Source organism: Oryx dammah, unplaced genomic scaffold (genome assembly GCF_014754425.2).
Source record: "Oryx dammah isolate SB20612 unplaced genomic scaffold, SCBI_Odam_1.1 HiC_scaffold_2, whole genome shotgun sequence".
NCBI classification, from domain to species: Eukaryota; Metazoa; Chordata; class Mammalia; order Artiodactyla; family Bovidae; genus Oryx; species Oryx dammah.
Window position 1 is genome coordinate 121,047,912 of NW_024070186.1, and position 21,741 is coordinate 121,069,652.

Here is a 21,741-nt window from a genome sequence, read left to right on the forward strand (position 1 = left end):
AAAATTCTTAAAGTGATGGAGTACCACACCATCTTACCTGTCTCCTGAGAAACCTGTATGAAGGTCAAGAAGCAACAGTTAGAAACTTACATGGAACAACTGACTTGTTCAAAACTGAGAAAGAAGTATGACAAGGCTATGTATTGTCACCCTGCTTATTTAACTTCTATACAGAGTATCATCAATAGAAATGCTAGGCTGGATGAATCACAAGCTAGAATCAAGACTGCAAGAGGAAATAACAACCTCATATATGAGGATAATACCAAATGGCAGAAAGTGAAAAGGAACTAAAGAACCTCTTGATAAGGGTGAAAGAAGAGTGAAAAGGCTGGGTTGAAACTCAACATTCAAAAAACTAAGGTCATGACATCTGGTCTCATCACTTCATGGCAAATAGAAGGGGAAAAAGTGGAAGCAGTGACTGCAACCATGAGGTTAAAAGACACCTGCTCCTTGAAAGGAAAGCTATGACAAACATAGTCAGTGCATTAAAAAGCAGAGACATCACTTTGCTGACAAAGGTCTGTATAGTCAAAGCTATGGTTTTTCCAGTAGTCATTTATGGATGTGAGAGTTGGACTGTAATGAAGCTGAGCACCAAAGAATTGATGCTTTTGAGTTGTGGTGCTGGAGAAGATTCCTCAGATTCCCTTGCCCTGCAAGAAGATCAAACCCGTCAATCCTAAAGGAAATCAACTCCGAATACTCATTGGAAGGACTGCTGCCAAAGCTGAAGCTCCACTATTTTGGCCACCTGAAATGAAGAGCCAACTCACTGGAAAAGACCCTGATGCTGGAAAAGATGGAAGGCAAAAGGAGAAGAGGGTGGCAGAGGGTGAGATGGTTAGATAGCATCACAGATTCAGTGGACATGAATTTGAGCAAAGTCTGGGAGACAGTGAAGTACAGAGGATCCTGGGGTGCTCCAGTCCATGGGGTCGCAAAAAGTCAGACATGACTTAGCAACTGAAAAACAACAATTCAGTATGACGTTCACAATAATGCCATGGAGTTGGTTTTTCTATTATTTTATATGTATCAGAAAATATGTGTTAATAAGTTTAAATAATGTGCCCAAGGTCACAAGGTAGTAAGTAGTAATGCCAGATTTGGACCCAAGTTTTGTCTCCTGAATCAGTGGTCTTAATCATTTTACTAGAGGACCTTTTCAGTAAAGAGGTAGAATTTAAAACTACCACCACTACAACAGATAGAAGAGTCTCCTCATTAGATGGCACTGGGAAAACTAGTCAGCTACATGAGAAAAAAGAAAGAAACTGGACTCCTGCCTCACACCATATATAAAAATTAACTCAAAAGAGAAGAATGACTCAAACATAAGAGCTAAAATCATAAAAGTCTTGGAAGAATACATAGGAGTAAATCTACAGGATTTGGGTTTTGGCGATAGATTCTTAGATATGACACTAAAAGCACAAGCAACAAGAGAAAAACATAGATAAAGCAGACTCCATGAAAACTAAAAACTGACTAAAGGACATTATCAAGTGGAAAGACAACGTAGAAAACGGGAGAATATATACGTCAATTACATATGAGTCTAGAATCCAGAACATTATATATATATATATATACATATAAAGCTCTTACAATTCAAAAACAAAGGACAACTCAACAAATGAGTGAACACCTTGCACAGACATTTCGCCAAAGAAAATACATAAGTGGCAAATAAATACTTGGAAAAGATACAAAGTGTCACTACTCATTAGGGAAATCAGAAACCATTTCCCATTTGCCAAAATGGCTATAACCAAGAGTCTTCTTCAGCACCACAGCTCAAAAACATCAATTCTTCAGTGCTCAGCTTTCTTTATAGTCCAACTCTAATTTTCATACATGATTACTGGAAAAACCATAGCTTTTACTAGATGGACATTTGTGGCCAAAGTAATGTCTCTGCTTTTTAATATGCTGTCTAGGTTGGTCATAACTTTTCTTCCAAGGAGTAAGCATCTTTTAATTTCATGGCTGCAGTCACCATCTGCAGTGATTTTGGAGGCCCCCAAAATAAAGTCTGTCACTGTTTCCATTGTTTCCCCATCTATTTGCCATGAAGTGATGGGACTGCATGCCATGATCTTTGTTTTCTAAATGTTGAGCTTTAAGCCAACTTTTTCACTCTCCTCTTTTACTTTCATCAAGAGGCTCTTTAGTTCTTCTTGTGGGTAGGAATGTAAATTATTTCAGCCATTGTGGATAAAAGTTCAGTGGTTCCTCAAAAGTTGAACATAAAATTCCAACTCATCTCACAATTTCCCTCCTATTTACCCAAAAGAACTGAAAAAAAAGTACCTAGACCATTACTCTACACAAATTCAGAACTATTTAAAATAGTCAAAAGGTGGCAACAACCCAAATGTCACGAACTGGAAAGATGGGGGACTGATGAGTCATTGCTTAATGGATACAGGGCTTTATTTTACGGTGATGAAAATGTTTTGGAATTAGAGATGGTGGTTATACACCATTGTGAATGTACTAAATGTTACTGACCTATTCACTTTAAAGTGATTAATGTTAAGTGAATTTCAGCTCCATTAAAATAACAGCAAAGCCAGCAACCATTATCTTTTGTAGTGATGGAGCATCACAACTTATATTCTACACATTTATTATAATGAAACTTTACTCAGAATAAAAATAACTAATTATACTGAGTAATAGGTATATTAAGTGCTTCACAACAACCCCCAAAGGTAGGTACTATTATTTCACTTGTTTCAGAGGTGGGAATTGGTATTTGGTGAGGTAATCTGCCTAAGGGAGAAAAAGTGCTAGGCTTCACCCCACAGGCATTCTGATTCCAAAGCCTCTGACTATGAAGCTTGTAGGAAAACAAAAAATAAAGTTATCAAGGACATAATCCTTACAAATAGAGACAGATATCAACAAATAATACTGTTAAACAGAATGAAAAACATTTCGTGTCATTATATAAAATCAACTACAACGACTGAATAAAAGTTAAAAGAAGGGGATAGTCTGTAGGAAAATATATTTGGGAAATGCTCAAGTTGAAAAAATTTTAAACCAATTTCTTTGCTTCAAGGCTTCTAAGAACATTTAATATACAAAAGTACATTGTCAACCTTTAAGGGAAGAATATGTGGTCGATTATTCTCCAAAGTCATTAAACCAGGAATCCTTTTAAAGAAACCTCTATTAGCATTTTTTGGGTAGAAATGTTTCATGGAGCACTGGCTGGGATCCTACTCTTAAAAAACATGACTTGTTAGTTTGCTACGGCTATTACAACAAATACCATAGACTGGGTGGCAGAAACAACAGAATTTTATTTTCTCCTAGTTCTGAAGGCTAGAAGTTCAAGATTAAGGTGCTGGCAGGGCTGGTTTTTTCTGAGCCCTCCCCCTTGACATGCAGATAGCCACCTTCTTCTTGTGTCCTCATATGGCCTTTTCTCTGGTATCTTTTCTTCTTATGATGATAACACTGGTCCTACTGGATTAGGGCTCCACCCTCATGACCTCATTTAACGTGTTATCTCTGTAAAGACCCTGTTTCCAAATACAGTCACATTAGGGGTTGGGGCTTCTACATATGAATTTTAGGTGGACATAATTTAATTAGGTCTACACACATGATGTTTTTCCTCTGAAATCTACAGACTGACACTAAACAAAAGAGCAAAGAAAGCTCTCATTTCCCCATCTTTCAAAACAATCATCAGCCTTTTCATCCTCACTACTTAAACCTTCTCAATTTCCCTGTTTTGGACATAGTTCCCCTATCTTGTCCAAGACAATGGATTGGTATGAAAACACTGACCAATTATCCTACTATTTCAAAAGAAAATATGCCCTAAACTTTACATTATAGTAGTACAAGTGAACTTTTGGAATACAATCCTTTTGTGCACTAAAAACTCCCTGAATTCAACTAGGATAAGATGAAATATTAACATAGTGATGACGGTCTTCTGAAGTTACAGAAGTACTGAGCTGAGAGAGAAGCCACCATATTGATAAGTTGAATTGTGACTAGGTAATTGACACAGTGTAAAGCAACTGCTGAAAGCACTGACTGTTGGATCTAGAAAGATCTAGAATGTTATCAATATATATTTTTTCATTACTAAGGTCATATAATGACAAATTTATATTTGGTCTTTGTCTTGAATTCCTGGCACAGAGCTCCCAAAACCCTCGGAATTTCCTGAGTGACAGAGATGTCTTTTGATCTAAGGAAGTGTACCTCTGGAGAGTTCAGGATGGGGCTGCTTACCAGAAAGTCCAAATGCTTGATTAGAAGGTGAGTCCTTTCAACCTCATCCCTCAGGGGAGGGGAGTAGAGCCAGAGACAGGGTTATAAAAATCTTGAAGAGACTGGAAGAGTTTCCAGGTTGGTGAACATACTGATGTTCTACGAAGGTAACATGTCCAGAGAGGGCACAGATACTCTGAGCACCACCCCTCACCCCATCCCCCTGCATAGTACCTTGCTTCCATTTAGCTGTTCCTGAGTTGTACTCTTATAAATAAACTTGTAATACTAAGTACTTTCTTGAGTTCTGAGAGTTCTAGTATGTTTTCAAATCTGAAGAGGTAGCTGGGCTGACACTAGTGTTTACAGCCAGTCAGTCAGAAGTACCGGTGGCAATCTAAGACTTGTGACTGGCCTCTTAAATGAGGACAGTTTTGTGGACAGAGCCCTTAACCCTGGGGTCTGTACTAACTCCAAACAGTTGCTGTTAGGATTGGACTAAAGTGCTGGAGACACCCACTTGGTGTCAGAGAATCAGAGTAAAGAATAGATATAGCCATCTTTGTTGAAATACAAGTATTATGACATGATACTTTAATAAAACATAATTTAATCAAAATTGTTTGACTTCACTTTTCTTAATTTTATGTAACTATGTGTACCGTAACTGTCACTGTATATTAGAGAAGGAAAAATAAAGAAAATTAACGACCGCATATTTCACAGCCTGTTGTTAATGACCTATTAATATTTAAAGAGTTCTAAGCTATAATCCGAGAGCATCTAATGTTATACACTAGACTGTATAAAACAAAACTGTAACACTTTAAAATATATTAAGGTAAGAGGGAAAAGACAGTAAATTTTTTTTTCATATGAGATAATGGGTGTATCCTATAAAACAAATTTTCTTTAAAAACAATTCCTGTACTAAACTCATAGTTAATAATTTGGTCTTCGAATAATTCAGAAGGAATAACATGAGAAAGGTTAGGAGACATTCTTAATGTTCTGAAGTCAAAGTTTATTTCCCATTAAATTTATTTCTTAGTAGGTCTGATTTCTTCCTAAGATTACAAGCTCTTTAAGAGCAAGAAGTATATTTTATTTATTTACCTATTTGTATTTACATTTTACTTCCTGTCAACAACTATACCAATATATCTGTTAATTGTAATCTAAGGGAGTACAAACATATATATACCAAAATATGAAAGAACTTATCTTATAGCCATAATTTAACAGGTTCTTTAAAAATATGTAATAAAATTTATTGGTTATCAAGAAAGATGGCTAATAATTTAACAATAAAATCTACTAGTTATCAAGAAAGATGGTTGACAATATAACAATGGCAAAATCTGACCTATGACAGATTTTTATGACATTTTCTACAAAGGAAAAATGGAGTACTGAACTTTCAAACTGTGAAAATGCAGGGATGTGCCTATGGTGTGCTCGCTCTGTTACCACTTGGACATGTCGGAAGGATCCAGGGGCTGCCCCACCCACCATCTTATCCTCACCCACATCCAGCACAACACTGAGAAAAGGCCATTCAGGCCAGCTCCACCCTGGGCATTAAAGCCTTTCAGGCTCTTCTTATTGAAAAAGTAACACATATGTATAAGAGTGATAAGATCACTGAGTTAAATTTTGGACTTAAGATGATACAAACAGACCTAAGGTCATTCTTTGGTTCCCAGTCAATAAGGTTTATCTGATTACCAAGAAAAGAAAAACAGAGAGCCCAAAAATAAAAAGTGAAATATAAAAGGGTCTCCCATGTGATCTAGCTCACTAGAATTTTCTACTGGGTTTGAGTCCAAGGCCCAACTTGAATCATAGTTGTTATTTCTAGACTCTGTTCATTTCCATACTGTTTGCACATCTGAGGATTAAAGCAAAAAGTAATTACATGCTGCAAATATGAAAAGTGAAAGTCGCTTAGTCGTGTCCTACTTTTTGCGACACCATGGCCAGTCCAGATTACTGGAGTGGGTTTTCTTTTCCTTCTCCAGGGAATCTTCCCAACCTAGGGATCAAACCCAGGTCTCCCGTATTGCAGGTGGATTCTTTACTTGCTGAGCCACAAGAGAAGCCCAAGAATACTGGAGGCGGTAGCCTATTCCTTCTCCAGCAAATCTTCCCCATCCAGGAACTGACCCAGGGTCTCCTGGATTGCAGGCTAATTTTTTTTTTCACCAATTGAACTATCAGGGAAGCCCACTTTTTTCTTTTTTTTCATCCTTTCAAGTGCCTATATTTTGAGAGAAGGGAGGGAGCTCAAGCTTGCAGTCAGGATTACTGTGCCTCAGGAACACTAAGGCACAACTCATGACTATACCACTCAGCTGTGTTTAAGCTGGTCTCCTAGACAGCACCGGCTCTACCGTGTACTGGGTTTGCCACTTTACTGTAAGGTCATGATGGACTTTTTAACTTAACATATACCATATTGTCTGCTTTTAAATGTATTTCTTCAGAGAAAAATCATTGATTTATGCAACCGTATTGCCTATCCTGAATCTAACGATCACGTGGATTGAAAAAGGAGCACAAGATGCTTCCACATCCTGCTTTACCATCTCCATGAACTGGCTTTTGGGGATTAAGATCCAAGAGGAAAGCGAGTGTCCTCTTTGCATTTTATGTGCAAGGTCTGCAAGCTAGTATCAGAGGAAATAGTGGCTACTGTGGCACTGGTAGAAGGAGTATTAGATAAACTCTGATCATGGCTATAAACAGAAGAGCTGGGAGCGTGAGTTCAGCTAAAGCTGTCATGTGGAGCTCCACAATGAACAATAAAGGGGGATGAGGTACTGGCCATGTGAGGATATACCATCTCCTTAGGTTGATGAGGAGAAAAAAAAAAAAACTGCAAAAATGCTACAAACTCAAAGGTTAAGGGGTAAGAAAGAAATACTAATATTAGAGGTCAGTAACTAGAGAATACTGGCTTTGAAAACCAAATTTACAAAGGCAGAAGGACAATAACAGTGAGAGAGTGGGTGAGAAGAAATCAGAATTTGATATGCAAAGCAAACTTGTTTCTCAGGCTTTGGACATGGTATATCAGAAATCTGAAAGAAAATATATCACCTAAGTAACCAGTTTTAATACATGGTAAAGAAAAAATAAAAACAAAAAATAAATAAACAACTATGGGAAACAGAAAGGAGAGTAGAGAATCATGCCAACAGCTTTACTCTGTACTTGGTCCAGACAGCCAGGGATTTGCTTAAAAACCAGGCTGAAGTTGAAAAACTCAGCAGGACTCACTTGAAAGGAAAAGGTGGAACACTAAGAAGAGAATAGGAGTCTAGACCTATGGTAGCATAAAAGGAAGCAACAAGGAATGCTTTTCCCCCACCAGGAAAGTCTCAAAAGTAACTCAAGCCCTGAGGAACTCATTGAATGAATTTGTTCATGATTATTAAAATATCAGTGTTTTCAGGAATTTAAGGAAGGTTTTAAGATGTCACCTGTCAGCAGATCTTTGGGTCTCATGTGGGTCTCAAAGACACAGCCTTTAGCATGCTCATCAGTAAAAGCTTCAGAAAACTGCCAAGGGCATTTTTCAGCTTGGATAAGTAAAGGAATGAGTGAAAGATCCTTTGAAAGAACAATCTCACAGATAAATGGATGGACTTGAAGGTAGAAAATGGTAGCATGAAAAGAAATACCAGCCTTTGGTATCATGTTTGGAACGGAGAAATGTAAAGGAAAGACATTTCATACAGAAATATCTGTTCCTGGGCTTCTGAAAGGGCTTCCTACTTTACTGTTCTCTATGCCTAGAAGGCTCAGGTACCCGATCATCACATAACTATTTCTTTCTCAACACTGTGTTTTTCTCTCAAATGCCACATAAGTAGGAAAGTCTTTTTATCACCCAGGTAATCACTTCCCCCACAAACAACAGCAACAAAAACAGCAGTAATGAATTGGGGGGTGCAGGGGGTAGACAACTAAGGCAATTTGGAATTTCACTCCATATTAAATAATGCTATTGGGAGTTCCCAGGTGGTGCTTGTGGTGAAGAACATGCCTGCAATGCAGGAGACATAAGAGACACAGTTTCAATCCCCTGGGTCCGGAAGATCCCCTGGAGGAGTACAAGGCAACCCACTCCAGTATTCTTGCCTGGAGAATCCCATGCACAGAGGAGCCAGGTGGGCTGCAGTCCATGGGGTCGCAAAAGAGTAAGACACGACTGAGACTTACACTGTCACTTTCACTTCTGTACACTATTAAATTTTTTGAGAGTCATAATGGCATTGTGGTTATACAGGTGAATATCCTATTCTGGGAAATATTTGCTGGATTGTCACAGTTTCATGATGTCTATAACTTACCCTAAATAATTCAACAACAAAAACCCACATAAGTGTACAAATGTACTTAAAAAGACATACACACATAGAAAGGGAGAGAAAACAAATGTGGCATAATGTTAATAATTGGTACATTGAGGCAATGAGAAAATGGGTATTCACTGAATATTGTCATTTCAGCTTTTCTTTAGATCTGAAATTGTTCCAAAAAAAAAAAGAAGAAAATAAACAGTCTCTATTCCTATAAATAAAATGTTGCAATATTTTTGCTCAGAAAGATGCTCAGAAGAGTATTGTGTTTGTGAATTCCTTATTCAATTATTTTTTTTTGGTGTACGAAGAATTTAGGAACCAACCAGAAAGCAAAATTTGAGTTTTTAAATATTCAAGATAATGATCATTCTGGGAACACATACCATGCAAAGAAAGATCTGGGTACTGTAGGTAGCACCATGAGAATGTTGTAGTTTATCTGGAAGAAGGCAGGGATATTTCTGAAGGGGATCTAATTTATGTAGATGATAAATTTTACCCCCTCTTGTCAGATTTATCCAACTTAGTCAAAATTTCACAAGTTTTGAACTCTGGAAAACCAGCATACATAAATAGCACCCAATAAGGCAAAACCCAAGAAGCTTTGTTCCTCTACTGTCAATGACAGTCCTCAAATTATCTCTAAACTTGCACTAAGGTTCAAGGTGGGTGGTGATAATATAGATGTAGACTATAGGATGTTCTGGATACTGGGAACACCACTCTTGGTTAGTAAATGCCACTATTTTGGCATTTAGTCTATAAATTCTAAACTGCTGTAGAGTCATTCTCATTTATGCTAAAGACTCTCTGTAACCATCCAAATGTGGAATGTGGAAAAACTTAAGAAAAGCATAATCCAACTTTGGAAGTATGTGAAGATCTACTTTCATTCAGGAAAATACAAATCAAGAAGATGTTAAAAAAAAAAAAAAAAGTGGGAGGGGGCACAAGGAGTGAGGTATTTAACATAGTTTGCAAGAGAGTTCCAGAAAAACATCTATTTCTGCTTTATTGACTATGCGAAACCCTTTGACTGTGTGGATCACAATAAACTGTGGAAAATTCTGAAAGAGATGGGAATACCAGACCACCCGACCTCCTCTTGAGAAACCTGTATGCAGGTCAGGAAGCAACAGTTAGAATTGGACATGGAACAACAGACTGGTTCCAAATAGGAAAAGGAGTACATCAAAGCTGTATATTGACACCCTGCTTATTTAACTTATATGCAGAGTACATCATGAGAAATGCTGGGCTGGAAGAAGCACAAGCTGGAATCAAGATTGCCAGGACAAATACCAATAACATCAGATATGCAGATGACACCATCCTCATGGTAGGAAGCAAGAAGAACTAAAGGGCCTCTTGATGAAAGTGAAAGAGGAGAGTGAAAAAGTTGGCTTAAAGCTCAACATTTAGAAAACTAAGATCATGGCATCCAGTCCCATCACTTCATGGCAAACAGATGGGGAAACAGTGGAAACAGTGTCAGACTTTATTTTTCTGGGCTCCAAAATCACTGCAGATGGTGACTGCAGCCATGAAATTAAAAGACGCTTACACCTTGAAAGGAAAGTTAGGGCCAACCTAGACAGCATATTAAAAAGCAGAGACATCACTTTGTCAACAAAGATCTGTCTAGTCACGGCTATGGTTTTTCCTGTGGTCATGTATGGATGTGAGAGTTGGACTGTGAAGATAGCTGAGCACTGAAGAACTGATGGTTTTGAACTGTGGTGTTGGAGAAGACTCTTGAGAGTCCCTTGGACTGCAAGGAGATCCAACCAGTCTATCCTAAAGGAGATCAGTCCTGGGTGTTCATTGGAAGGACTGATGTTGAAGCTCAAACACCAATACTCTGGCCACCTGATGCGGAGAGCTGACTCATTTGAAAAGACCCTGAAGCTGGGAAAGATTAAAGGCAGGAGGAGAAGGGGACGAGAAAGGATGCGATGGCTGGATGGCATCACCGACTCGACAGACATGGGTTTGGGTGGACTCCAGAAGTTGGTGATGGACAGGGAGGCCTGGAGTGTTGCAGTTCATGGGGTCACAGAGAGTCGGACACAACTGAGCGACTGAATTGAACTGAACTGAGGTGGCCCTGAAGAAGAATTTCTAGAAAAAGAAAAAAACCTGTTCAAATTAGCTACAGGAAGAAAAAAAGAGAACTCTACACATAAACGTATCATAACTAAAAATACATCAGAGTGAGAAAGAGTATGGTATGTACAGATGAATATGAGAAGGGTTCTTAGGGAAATGACATGGCTAGTAAGCAAGACAAGGGACAGATCAAGCGTGGCACTCACTCGATGCTTTCATGCCAGAGACTCAATAAATGGATTTATAGTGAGGAGGAGCATAGTCAGATTTGGATTTCATATATATATATATATATATATATCAATCACACAGGCACCTTTACAGATGAATGATTTAAAGGCTACGAAGTTACAAGAAGGAAACACAGAAAAGTGATGTAAAAAAGTTTAAGATAAATGGGACCTGAATGAGAAAAAGAAAGCTCATATCATTTAAGAAAACTCATAACATTTAAGAGACAAAAGGAAGACTTGGTAATTAATTAAAGGTAGAGGGCAAAATCAAGGACTGCTACACATTGGAAGAGGAAAACCCAGGAAAAGAACTGACTTGAAAAACATGGTGATGAATCTTTTTTGGGACCTCTTTTAATTTGAGGTACTCTGGGACATCAAGGTGGAGATACTTAGCAAACTATTAGATATACTGATCTGAAACTCAGAAAAATATATCTAAAGATACACAGTTGGGATCCATCAGCACTTAGGTTATAGCTAAAATAAGAGTTTAGATAAGATCACGTAGGGAGAAAATGTATGGTTAGAATAATGGCAATCCAAGATGGAACCAAGAAAAACACTAACATTTAAAGGCAAGGTTAAAATAAGAAAGGAAGGAAGAAAGAAAAGAAAAACATAAAAGGAAAAGGAGTAGTCAGAACAATCTGTGGAAAATAAAGACAGTGTTATGTTATGCAAACCAAAAGAGAATTTCAAGGAAGAAATTATTATCAAAATCAAATGCAAAACGTAGCCCAAGAGATGATCACTAAAAATGGGATTCAGTGATCTAGAAGTCACTGATGATCTTAGCAAGATCTCATTTATTACATGAGATGTACATCAAACTGCTGTACAATGGCGGGTGCGGGGGGCGGACGTCAGAGAAGTAGAGAAGTGGGGATAGGAGACATCACCAGTCCTTTGAGAGATTTAGATGAAGAGTAAAATGAGTTGGAAAATACTTCCTAAGAAAACATTGGGTTAAGGGAAAATATTTCCTCTAAGAAAAGTTTGCCTTATAGACAAAGGTATGCCTTACATGGTATCTACCAAATGCTGAGAAGTCCATGTACTTAGCAAGAACCGCAAAATTAAAATCGTGCCACAGGCTTTTCAGTAAGAAATAAATAACAATGATAATGCTCAAAGAGAGGAGGTCATGACTCTGTCACTTAGTAGCTGAATGATCCTGAGGAAGTTACTTAGTCCTTTGCTTCTCAGTTTCCTCATCTATAAAATGGAGATGACAATAGTACTTATAGGCTTTGTAAGAATTAAATAAGATACAACATGCTAACACAGTGTGCTGGCTTAGACTGCTGCTGCTGCTGCTGCTGCTAAGTCGCTTCAGTCGTGTCCGACTCTGTGAGACCCCATAGATGGCAGCCCACCAGGCTCCCCCATCCCTGGGATTCTCCAGGCAAGAACACTGGAGTGGGTTGCCATTTCCTTCTCCAATGCATGAAAGTGAAAAGTGAAAGTGAAGTCGCTCAGTCGTGTCCGACTCTTAGCGACCCCATGGACCGCAGCCTGCCAGGCTCCTCCATCCATGGGATTTTCCAGGCAAGAGCACTGGAGTGGGGTGCCATTGCCTTCTCCAGCTGGCTTAGACTAGCACCTCAAATTTGTCTTTGTTGAGGATAACAGACAAAAAGGATATAGCGCTTAAAGAGCTTTACTTTTTAACAGGCATATTTAGCTGTGCATTCACAAGTCCTCATGGCATCTTGACTTACAGGTTCATAATTAGATTTAAAAAATAGGTCACCATTAGTCCACTTAGGGAAAAAATACAAAAGGAGAACAAAACAAAAACATATATGCATGTATATGTGTATATATATATGTACATATATACAAGTTGTTTCAGTTGTGTCCGACTCTTCATGACCCTATGGGCCATAGTCCGCCAGACTCCTCAATTGATGGAGTCTCTCCAGGCAAGAATACCGGAGTGGGTTGCCATGACCTCTTCCAGATGATCTTCCCGACCCAGGGATGGAACCCACGTCTCTCATGTCTTCTGCACTGCAGGCGGATTCTTTACCGCTGAGCTACTGGGAAAGGCCTATATAATGTGTCTGTGTATGTGTGTGTATACATACATATATATCTCTTAGAAATCAGTATAAGGAAAAGCAAGTAGTCAACTGTAATTTCAAATTCAAAAGAATCTTTCTCTTCCTTAGCACTGAGCTACAATTCTCATTAATTTCTCTAACAAAGTATACACTGCAGAGACTTGTTCATCTTTGTGTCAAAAATGAATTAAACATAACTCTGAATAGTAATAAATGCTGTAATGTTTTCTCCCTTTTTAATTTACATATGCAGTATTCTTTAATGATATAGTATGCAACTCTTCTAGCCAATCCAAAGAGACAAGAAAGATTCAATTATTCTCCAGCTCTATAAGCAGTTACATATTTTTCTTATATATCAGAATTTCATTACTGCTGAAATAGGTAAAAAGACAGCATACAGTAAAAGATCTTATGATCAATAATCAACGAGTCTGAGGATCTGGCAGACATGCATAAGAATACGTTCACTTTCAAAATATATAGCCTCATTATTGCTAAGATGAATGCTGTCACCTTTTAAACAAAACATGTTTTTTTTCCCCTGAGAAAATAAAGAATAAAAGCATCAGCAAATCTCCAGATCAAAGTAATAAGAGTACAGATCTACAATTAAGATGTCATTAATTGATCTCAATTGACATGATAATTTAAGAAAACATCAAGTATGCAGTTTGCTGGTTATAGTAAAATGTACATAGTGGCCAAATTTATATTCAGAAATTTCACACTCAGATCTTTAAGTCAGTAGTATAGTTCCTTCCAAAAGTCCTTAAGATCTTTTTCTCGCAAGTAAGTCTATTCAGCAAAAACATCATTTCTTGCATGAATTAACCCAGCTGCAAATAAGTATACAGCTAAACATCCTCACAGCACATCTTCATTGTCTTCTTTTTTTTCTGCTCTATACTTCAAGTACAATAGTCACTGGATTGCCAAAAGCACCAGGAAGCACAGCCCTGAGAATATAGAACTGATTTTTACGTCTTTGTAATTTGACAGACATCAAGCAATTAGAGCTAGGGCGTTTGGCTTTTAATGTTAATTAAAAAAATTAATTTGTAATATCATAGTAAGATGCAACCCTTTCCCTGTTTACTAAATTCTCACTCTATGAGACTTAAACAACCAAAAAAAAAAATATACCTCCCCCTCTCCCTGAGTACTATACAATAATTGAAAACCATAATGTTGGTACTGAACACTGAAAAAATAAAGTGTCATGTTAAAGATTAACATTCTCAGGTAAAATACACATAAAACTCATTTCACATAATTGTATTACTTCCTATCCAAACTTGATAGTTATTGCGAGTATCCTAAGTGGTATTTCTCAGTTAATAAAAAGTCAATTTCACTCATTCAGAATAACCAAAAATTATTATTATGTATCACACAGTATTATGCTGTGTGACAAATTAGGGGTAAAAAGACATGTGCTGAAGTAAAAGGTAGTGCGGAGGGTAAAGATGCTATCTCTGTCATCCTCCAAAAAATAATTGTGGCAGCACTGGAACAGTCAATACAAAGGAAAGAAGGAGTTACCCCACGTCTGGATTGAGCACCCTGTTTGTACCAATCACTGTCTAGCTACCACTGCTCCTTTTGTGGCAGTTAGACCCTTACAAAGAAGTGATTCTTTGATTGAATCAGCAACAACCTAGACTCAACATGTAATGTGAAACACGATTTCTAAATAACTTGAATGAATTTGATTCCTGGTAAAGTCAATGAAAATATCAAGGCTAATTAAACAGCTATATAAGCATATATGACAATCACTGCTTACAGACACCAATTTGTATATTCCTGTATTCACTTTTTCCCCTTAAAATGACATTGAGTTAAATGGTCCGAAGCAATGCAAGCATATTCAAACATAAGCGTCTATGCAGATAATGCAAACCACATTTCTTACTTTAGACAGCAAGATATTTATACGAGACAGAAGTCAACTATGAAAACGAAATCCAGGTACCTCCCTTGGATTTCTTTTTTCTACTGGTGTCAGTCTAGAAGCATTTATTTCACATCTCTGTTGATGGTGTGTTCTCAGGGGAAGACTGGTCCAGACCAAGTTCTTTTGGTAACTGGAGCCTATTACACCCTCCCCCCCACGTCAACACGGGTTTCCGGTTTGGATGCTCCCAAGTAGTACAGCTCCAAACCGAAGGAGCAGTAAACACGCAGAGGAAACCAACAAGAAATTCATCAAATCACCAAGTCTAATGACACTCAAGGGTCAACCGCATCCTGCCTCCAGGAAATGCTCAGGATACAGCTGAAGGAGAAACCTGGGGACGGGGCGGAGCTGTTAAGGACTCTGTTATCAGAGAGAGGAAGCCAGACTGCCCAGGTGAGACAGGTAGGGCGAGTCCGAAGAGACAGGGAAGTGGAAAAGTGACGCACGAAGGCGGTCACCTGTGGGGCCACTTGATCCAGCCCCGCCCCCAGGGACAGCAACAAGAGTCAAGGCCGGAAGTCCCCCAAATAAGCCTGGGAAACGCAGAGCTAGGCCTTTTCGGCCAGGCACGGAACTCACCATCCACGGTTTTCTTCTTGAAAAGGGACGCCATGGTCAGGAACCGCACCCGGGCAGCCCGGCTCGGCCCGATCCGGCCCGCGACTGAGAAAGAACAAGGAGGGATATGACAGACCCTCGAAAGCTTCGGGATGGCGGAGCGGATGGGCAATTGAAGAGGGCGGGGTCTGCAGTCAGGACCCGCGGAGAGCGGGTATCCACGAAGCCTGCCGCAGCCGAGTTGCCCGGAGCTCAGGTGACCGCGAACTAAGACACTTTTTGGAGAAGTCACTTCTAGGCGGCGCCTGCGCGGTTTGCGCCTGCGCCTGCGTACTGCGGCGCCTGAAGCCGCGGCCGCTGCCCTCACTTCAGCGGCTGCCCACTCTCCAGCTTGCCCCGGTCCTGGCGCCGGGAGTGATGCGCCGCTAGCGGTGTTAGCAGTACTTGGGGGATCGCCGGCGGGGTCAGGTGGCTTCTCTGTCCGGGTTCCACGCTAAATGCGGACAGAGATGATCCTTAGCGCTCTCCGTGCCCATCAAGAAGCTGGAAGTAGGGGTCCCCAGAATCCTAGGACAAGCGTGGGTCGTCCTAAAACCAGTTGATTTATGACCATCCCCTTGCTGTCTGTATCAAGCCTTTCATAAGTGCAGGGGCTGATGATAATGCTGAGGTCCATGCCCTGGTGGTGTTTGTCTTGGGAGTTTTCCGCGGTGACTGGCTCAGCAATCTCCCCGACGCCCACCCGCGCAGCCCCTGCGGACCCAAGGCGCTCACTGCGGCCCTGGGCCCGGGGCTCCTATCACCCGGTGTGGGTCTCCAGAGATCCGGTTTCTAGGCTTGGAAGTGGCCGGGAGAAGGGTGGGGAGCACATTTCTTAATGCAACGTTTTTTATTTAGGGCTCTTGACTGGTAACAAGAAAAAAGAAATCCACACACATTTGTTGTACACAGGCTTAAATGTCTCCAACTCTGTTTTTTAATATCGGTTTCTTGCAGTTGCTCAAGAAAAATTTATGGCTACACTGTGAACCTATTAGAATGTTACATACCTGTATATTGGTGTTCACCGTGGAACAAAAGCTTTTTATTATGTACAAGGAAAAGCATAAAGAATTAAAGAATCCTTCTGTGTATAAGCATAAATATGGGAAATATTATGTTTGGGTCAAGATCTTAAATTCATTGTTCATTTTTGTGTGTGTATGTATGTGTCCCTCTCTCTCCCTCCCTCCTTCCCCCGCTTTTACTCTCTGTGTGTTTGTATTTGTACGCATCTCTGCTTAATATATTACTTTGCTATTTATAATTTTAATTTTGCATTGAACTCTTTTTCTCCCAATCTATTAGTGCTTTAAGCAACAGTGCCTTCCACAGGATGAGAATAATAGTATTTTTTCCCAAAGATGTGATTTCTGATAGGAAGACACCTCAATAACAGTATCAGTATTATCAATCACTTCTGGTTTTATGAATTATGTCTCAAGGATTTTTAAGTATTTGAGGTAGTCAGATTTCCCCTCCTCATTTATCCCCCTCTAGAGACATCAATGGCACCCCACTCCAGTACTCTTGCCTGGAAAATCCCATGGACAGAAGAGCCTGGTAGGCTGCAGTCCATGGGGTCGCTAGAGTCAGACACGACTGAGCGACTTCATTTTCACTTTTCACTTTCATGCATTGGAGAAGGAAATGGCAACCCACTCCAGTATTCTTGCCTGGAGAATCCCAGGGATGGGGGAGCCTGGTGGACTGCTGTCTATGGGGTCGCAAAGAGTCGGACACGACTGAAGTGACTTAGCAGCAGCAGCAGCAGAGACATCAAAGCCCTCAGGGCTAACTGTTCTTCCTGCCGTTGCTACTAAAATTTAGCTGAGAATCTGCTCAGGAAAACTTTCTTTTCTCAGGGAAAGTGTAATCATCTTACTCCTTCTCAGGTTATTTGAGATATTGTGGGAAGGTGAAAAAGTAAAGAAATGGAAAAAAAGGTAAGCAGGACACAGTCTGTGTGCCCAAGGCCTGGTCTTTCCTGGAGTAAGCTCTATGGCAAAGAGGCAATTTACCCTGGCTGCCTGTTGTAATGAATGGCATTGAGTAGTGCTTGAATGCCTGAGAGGCAATAAGCTGTTATGTGTGTAGTGATCCTGTTCTTCCCTGCTGCAGTCACCCTTGTTTTATTACTCCTACACAATCCCCCCCACTGACCCAATTGTAACAGTTGGGAAAATGCCAAAATACTTAGCAGCAACCATATGGAAGACCTTCCAAAAGTGCACAGCAGGAGCTCAAGATGGGGCTTCATCATTACAATAAAGACAAAATAGAGATGTGTATATTTAAACCCAGCACTGGAATAGCGTCATTCTCCCCTAGTTTGAAGCAGGCTGATAGCTGGATAAGCAAACTGGAATCTATTCTGATTAGTTGGTGGCCAAACTGTACCTGTTTATATTTTATGGATCACTCAGAGAAGGAAATGGCAACCCACTCCAGTATTCTTGCCTGGAGAATCCCAGGGACAGAGGAGCCTGGCAGGCTACAGTCCATGGGGCTGCAAGAGTCAGACACAACTTAAGAGACTAAACTACCACCACCACCTTATTAAAGGTCATGTGCACATAAATATAACTGAGATTTAGGATACCGAGAAGTCATAGGGGCTTCCCTGATAGCTCAGTAGGTAAAGAATCCTCCTGCATTGCGGGAAACCTCAGTTCGATTCCTGGGTGGGGAAGAACCACTGGAGAAGGGACAGGCTACCCACTCCAGTATTTTTAGGCTTCTCTTGTGGCTCAGCTGGTAAAGAACCGCCTGCAAAGCAGGAGACCTGGGTTTGATCCCTGGTTTGGGAAGATCCCCTGGAGAAGTGAAAGGCTACCCACTCCCAGTATTCTGGCCTGGAGAATTCCATGAACTGTATAGTCCATGGGGTTGCAAAGAGTGGGACACAACTGAGAGACTTTCACTTTCAAGGAGTCATAATGTAGAACACTATGGTATTTTTCATTTCTTTAAAACCAACATTATCACTTACAAACTCACTGAATCAAAAAGAAACATGTATAAGCATGAAAGTGAAAGAAAGTGAAAGTGAATTCGCTCAGATGTGTCCAACTCTTTGCGACCCCATAGACTGTAGCCTACCAGGCTCCTCTGTCCATGGGATTTTCCAGGCAATAGTACTGGAGTGGATTGCCATTTCCTTCTCCAGAGGATCTTCCCGACCCAGGGATCAAACCCAGGTCTCCTGAATTGTAGACAGACGCTTTACTGTCTAAGCCATCAGGGAAGTATAAGCATAGTGGACAGATAAAACTTTCTAATGTTATTTTTAAATCTTAAGAAATAATGATTTAATATCCTATGGTGATTATGACATAATACTAGTCTTCCAAATTATTCATTGAAAAATATTTGTTATATTCCTAATGACACATACCATGTTATGTGTTGGGGACATGCTATGAAGAAACAAACTGTGTTCCTCCACCATTTTCTCTTACCCACCTTCCTACCAGGTTTTTCATCTCTTATCATTCACTTATTACACTCTAACTCCAACTCCCATGTGTGGGATTTTTTTTCCACACCAAGCAGTTCTCCAACACCATCTGGGTGTCCTACAATTCAACTCAGTTCCAACAATTCCAACACTATTTACTCAGAGATAGCATCAGATCCCAAAAGATTCCACCACCACCAACGCCCCCACTTAGGTGCCAGTTGCAAGTCCAGATTGTTAAATGTGCCTCTAACCAACCAGCTATAAACTTGATGTTCCTATAGCCCACCCACCCCCACCTTTGAATGCGTGCTAAGTTGCTTCAGTAGTGTCCAACTCTTTGCAACTCTATGGACTGTAGCCCGCCGGGCTCCTCTATCCATGGGATTCTTCAGGCAAGAATACTGGAGTGGGTTGCCATCTCTTCCTCCAGGGGATCGTCCCACCCCAGGGATCGAACCTACATCTCTTACATCTCCGATATTGGTAGGCAGGTTCTTTGCCACTAAGGCTACCTAGGAAGCACCTCCTTTGGGTTTAGTTAATTTGTTAGATTATCTCAACGGAACTCAGGAAACCAGTTCACTCACTAGACCAGTGGTCTCCAACCTTTTGGCACCAAGGACAAATTTCGTGAAAGACAGATTTTCCACAAACCTGGCAGGCAGGGAGGGGGTTTGAGATGATTCAAGCATATTATATTTATTGTGCTCTTTATTTCCAATCTAATGCTGCTGCTGATTTGACAGGAGGTTCCAGCCAACCTGCCCAGAGAATGGGGACACCTGCATTAGACTACCAGTTTATTACAAAAGATATTAAAGGATATGAATCAACAATCAGATGAAGGGATACCTAAGGCCAAGTTCTGAATGAAGGATCTTCTGTCCCCATGGAGTTTTGAGCCCAAACAAGGTAGCATGTGGATGTGTTCTAGCTCACCAACCTGGAAGTTTCCTAAACCCTGACCTTTTGGATTTTTAATGCCTTATAAGGCAGGACTGGTTAAATCACTGAACAGTGATGACTGAACTAAATTTCCAGCCCCTCTTCCCTCTCCAGAGATTGGAGGAAGGAGACTCAAAATTCCAACCCTCTAACATGGCTCGTTCCTCTCAGGAACAGCCCCCATCCTTAGAAGCTTTACAAAAGTCACTTTGTTATCATAAACTTGGTGTGTTTGAAAGGGGTTTGTTATGAATGTCAACACATATTTATTGCTTTTATCAGTTATGAATTTTCAAGGATTTTAGGAGCTTTATGTCAGAAATGAAGATAAAGACAAAATATGTATTTCTTTTTATACGTGATGATAGCATACATGTCCATCACAGAACAAGCTTTGGCTCGGTATAAATAAAAGAGCAGAACTTTTCAAAAACAGGATGCGTGCTAGATGAGATAGTGAGCGTTTTGTCCCAGAAATGCTCAAGCAGGAGCAAGTTGTGGTAGAAAGAATTCTTTTGAAGAATCAAAAGCTTGATTGGAAGGTTTCTAAATTTCTTTTAAATTTTGAAATTCTTTTACGAATAAAATATAGCTCAGGCCAAGTATCTTGGGACAGGGTGTTCCATTCCCTAATCTTATTGGCTTCACCTTTAAAGATATGGTAAAGCCAAGAGGATAATCATATTTTATGGTTTTTGAATCATCCTGATTCAGGTAACCTTGACTTTCCTCCAGATCATAACCATCTATGTAATTGATATTTCCCTGCTTTCATCTTCACCTCACTCTTCTTTTATATCAGAAGAGTATCAAAAGGACCACTTTTAGTCCTGTCAAAATGTGAATCAGGGCAGAGCATGCTATTCTATTTCTCAGAAGGAGATCAACATAATCTCAATACTTATGTCTGGACCACACACACACACACACACACACACACATACACAACTGTTCCACATTGAACTTCTGTTATTTCATCATATGTCCAAACTTTTACCATCCAGATTGCTTTCCTATTCATTTCTCTTCATTGTGCATCACTCACATGGAACATAATTATTTACATGCGATCCTAAAATTATGCTATTTGTTATCTACATGGAATTTCTGATAGAACTCCCTTTAATTATATTACTGTTTTTTAATTACATCGAAATTTTAGTCAAGTAAAAGTTTTAGTGTTTTTAAAAAATATAAATTCCTATTCAGTCTTCCCATCCTATTCTTGATTATGGGTAATTGTAGCCCAAATATAAAAGTTATCATGCATCACTGGAGACATTCATTCATGTTTGTATTGATTCACTTATAAGTACTTTAGAAACTTAGGGCAGAAAGAGTTGTTGGTAAAATTCAAAAACCTCTTTTTCTTAAAACACATAACAGTTAAGAGAGAAATCAAAAGGTTTTTCAAAGCTGTACAGCTAGCCGGCGTTGAGTCAGAATATGTGGGGACAGACTCCTTTGCTGAGTTCGTGCTTCATAGTCAATTATGTTGGCTCTTGTTTGTCAGTTACCATGTGACTGTGAATGGGTAGGTTGTGTGTACTCAGGGGCCAGGACAGCAGAGTGTGGGCTGTCTAAAGTTGCTATTTCCCACATTTGCTCACAGAGGAACCCAAGGTTTGATTTCAAGGAAAGGTACATTGGAGAAGGACCTGTTTTACCTTCATTTCCTGGCTTCCATCTCTTGTCAGGGCTCAATATCTATACATGGATCCCCCTCTCTCAGCTTCTCCAAATT

At 39.8% G+C, this 21,741-nt stretch overlaps 1 protein-coding gene across 1 annotated transcript in view; it reads right to left on the reverse strand.

The window, feature by feature from the left end:
* Positions 1 to 15,931, reverse strand: part of CHMP2B (charged multivesicular body protein 2B) — a 32,122-nt gene extending 16,191 nt beyond the window's left edge. Inside the window, exon 1 of the mRNA XM_040226930.1 lies at positions 15,572 to 15,931. Within this exon, the coding sequence (XP_040082864.1) occupies positions 15,572 to 15,605 (34 nt within the window). The 5' untranslated portion in view covers positions 15,606 to 15,931. The remainder of the gene's footprint in view (positions 1 to 15,571) is intronic.
* Between the last annotated feature and the right edge of the window lie 5,810 nt (positions 15,932 to 21,741).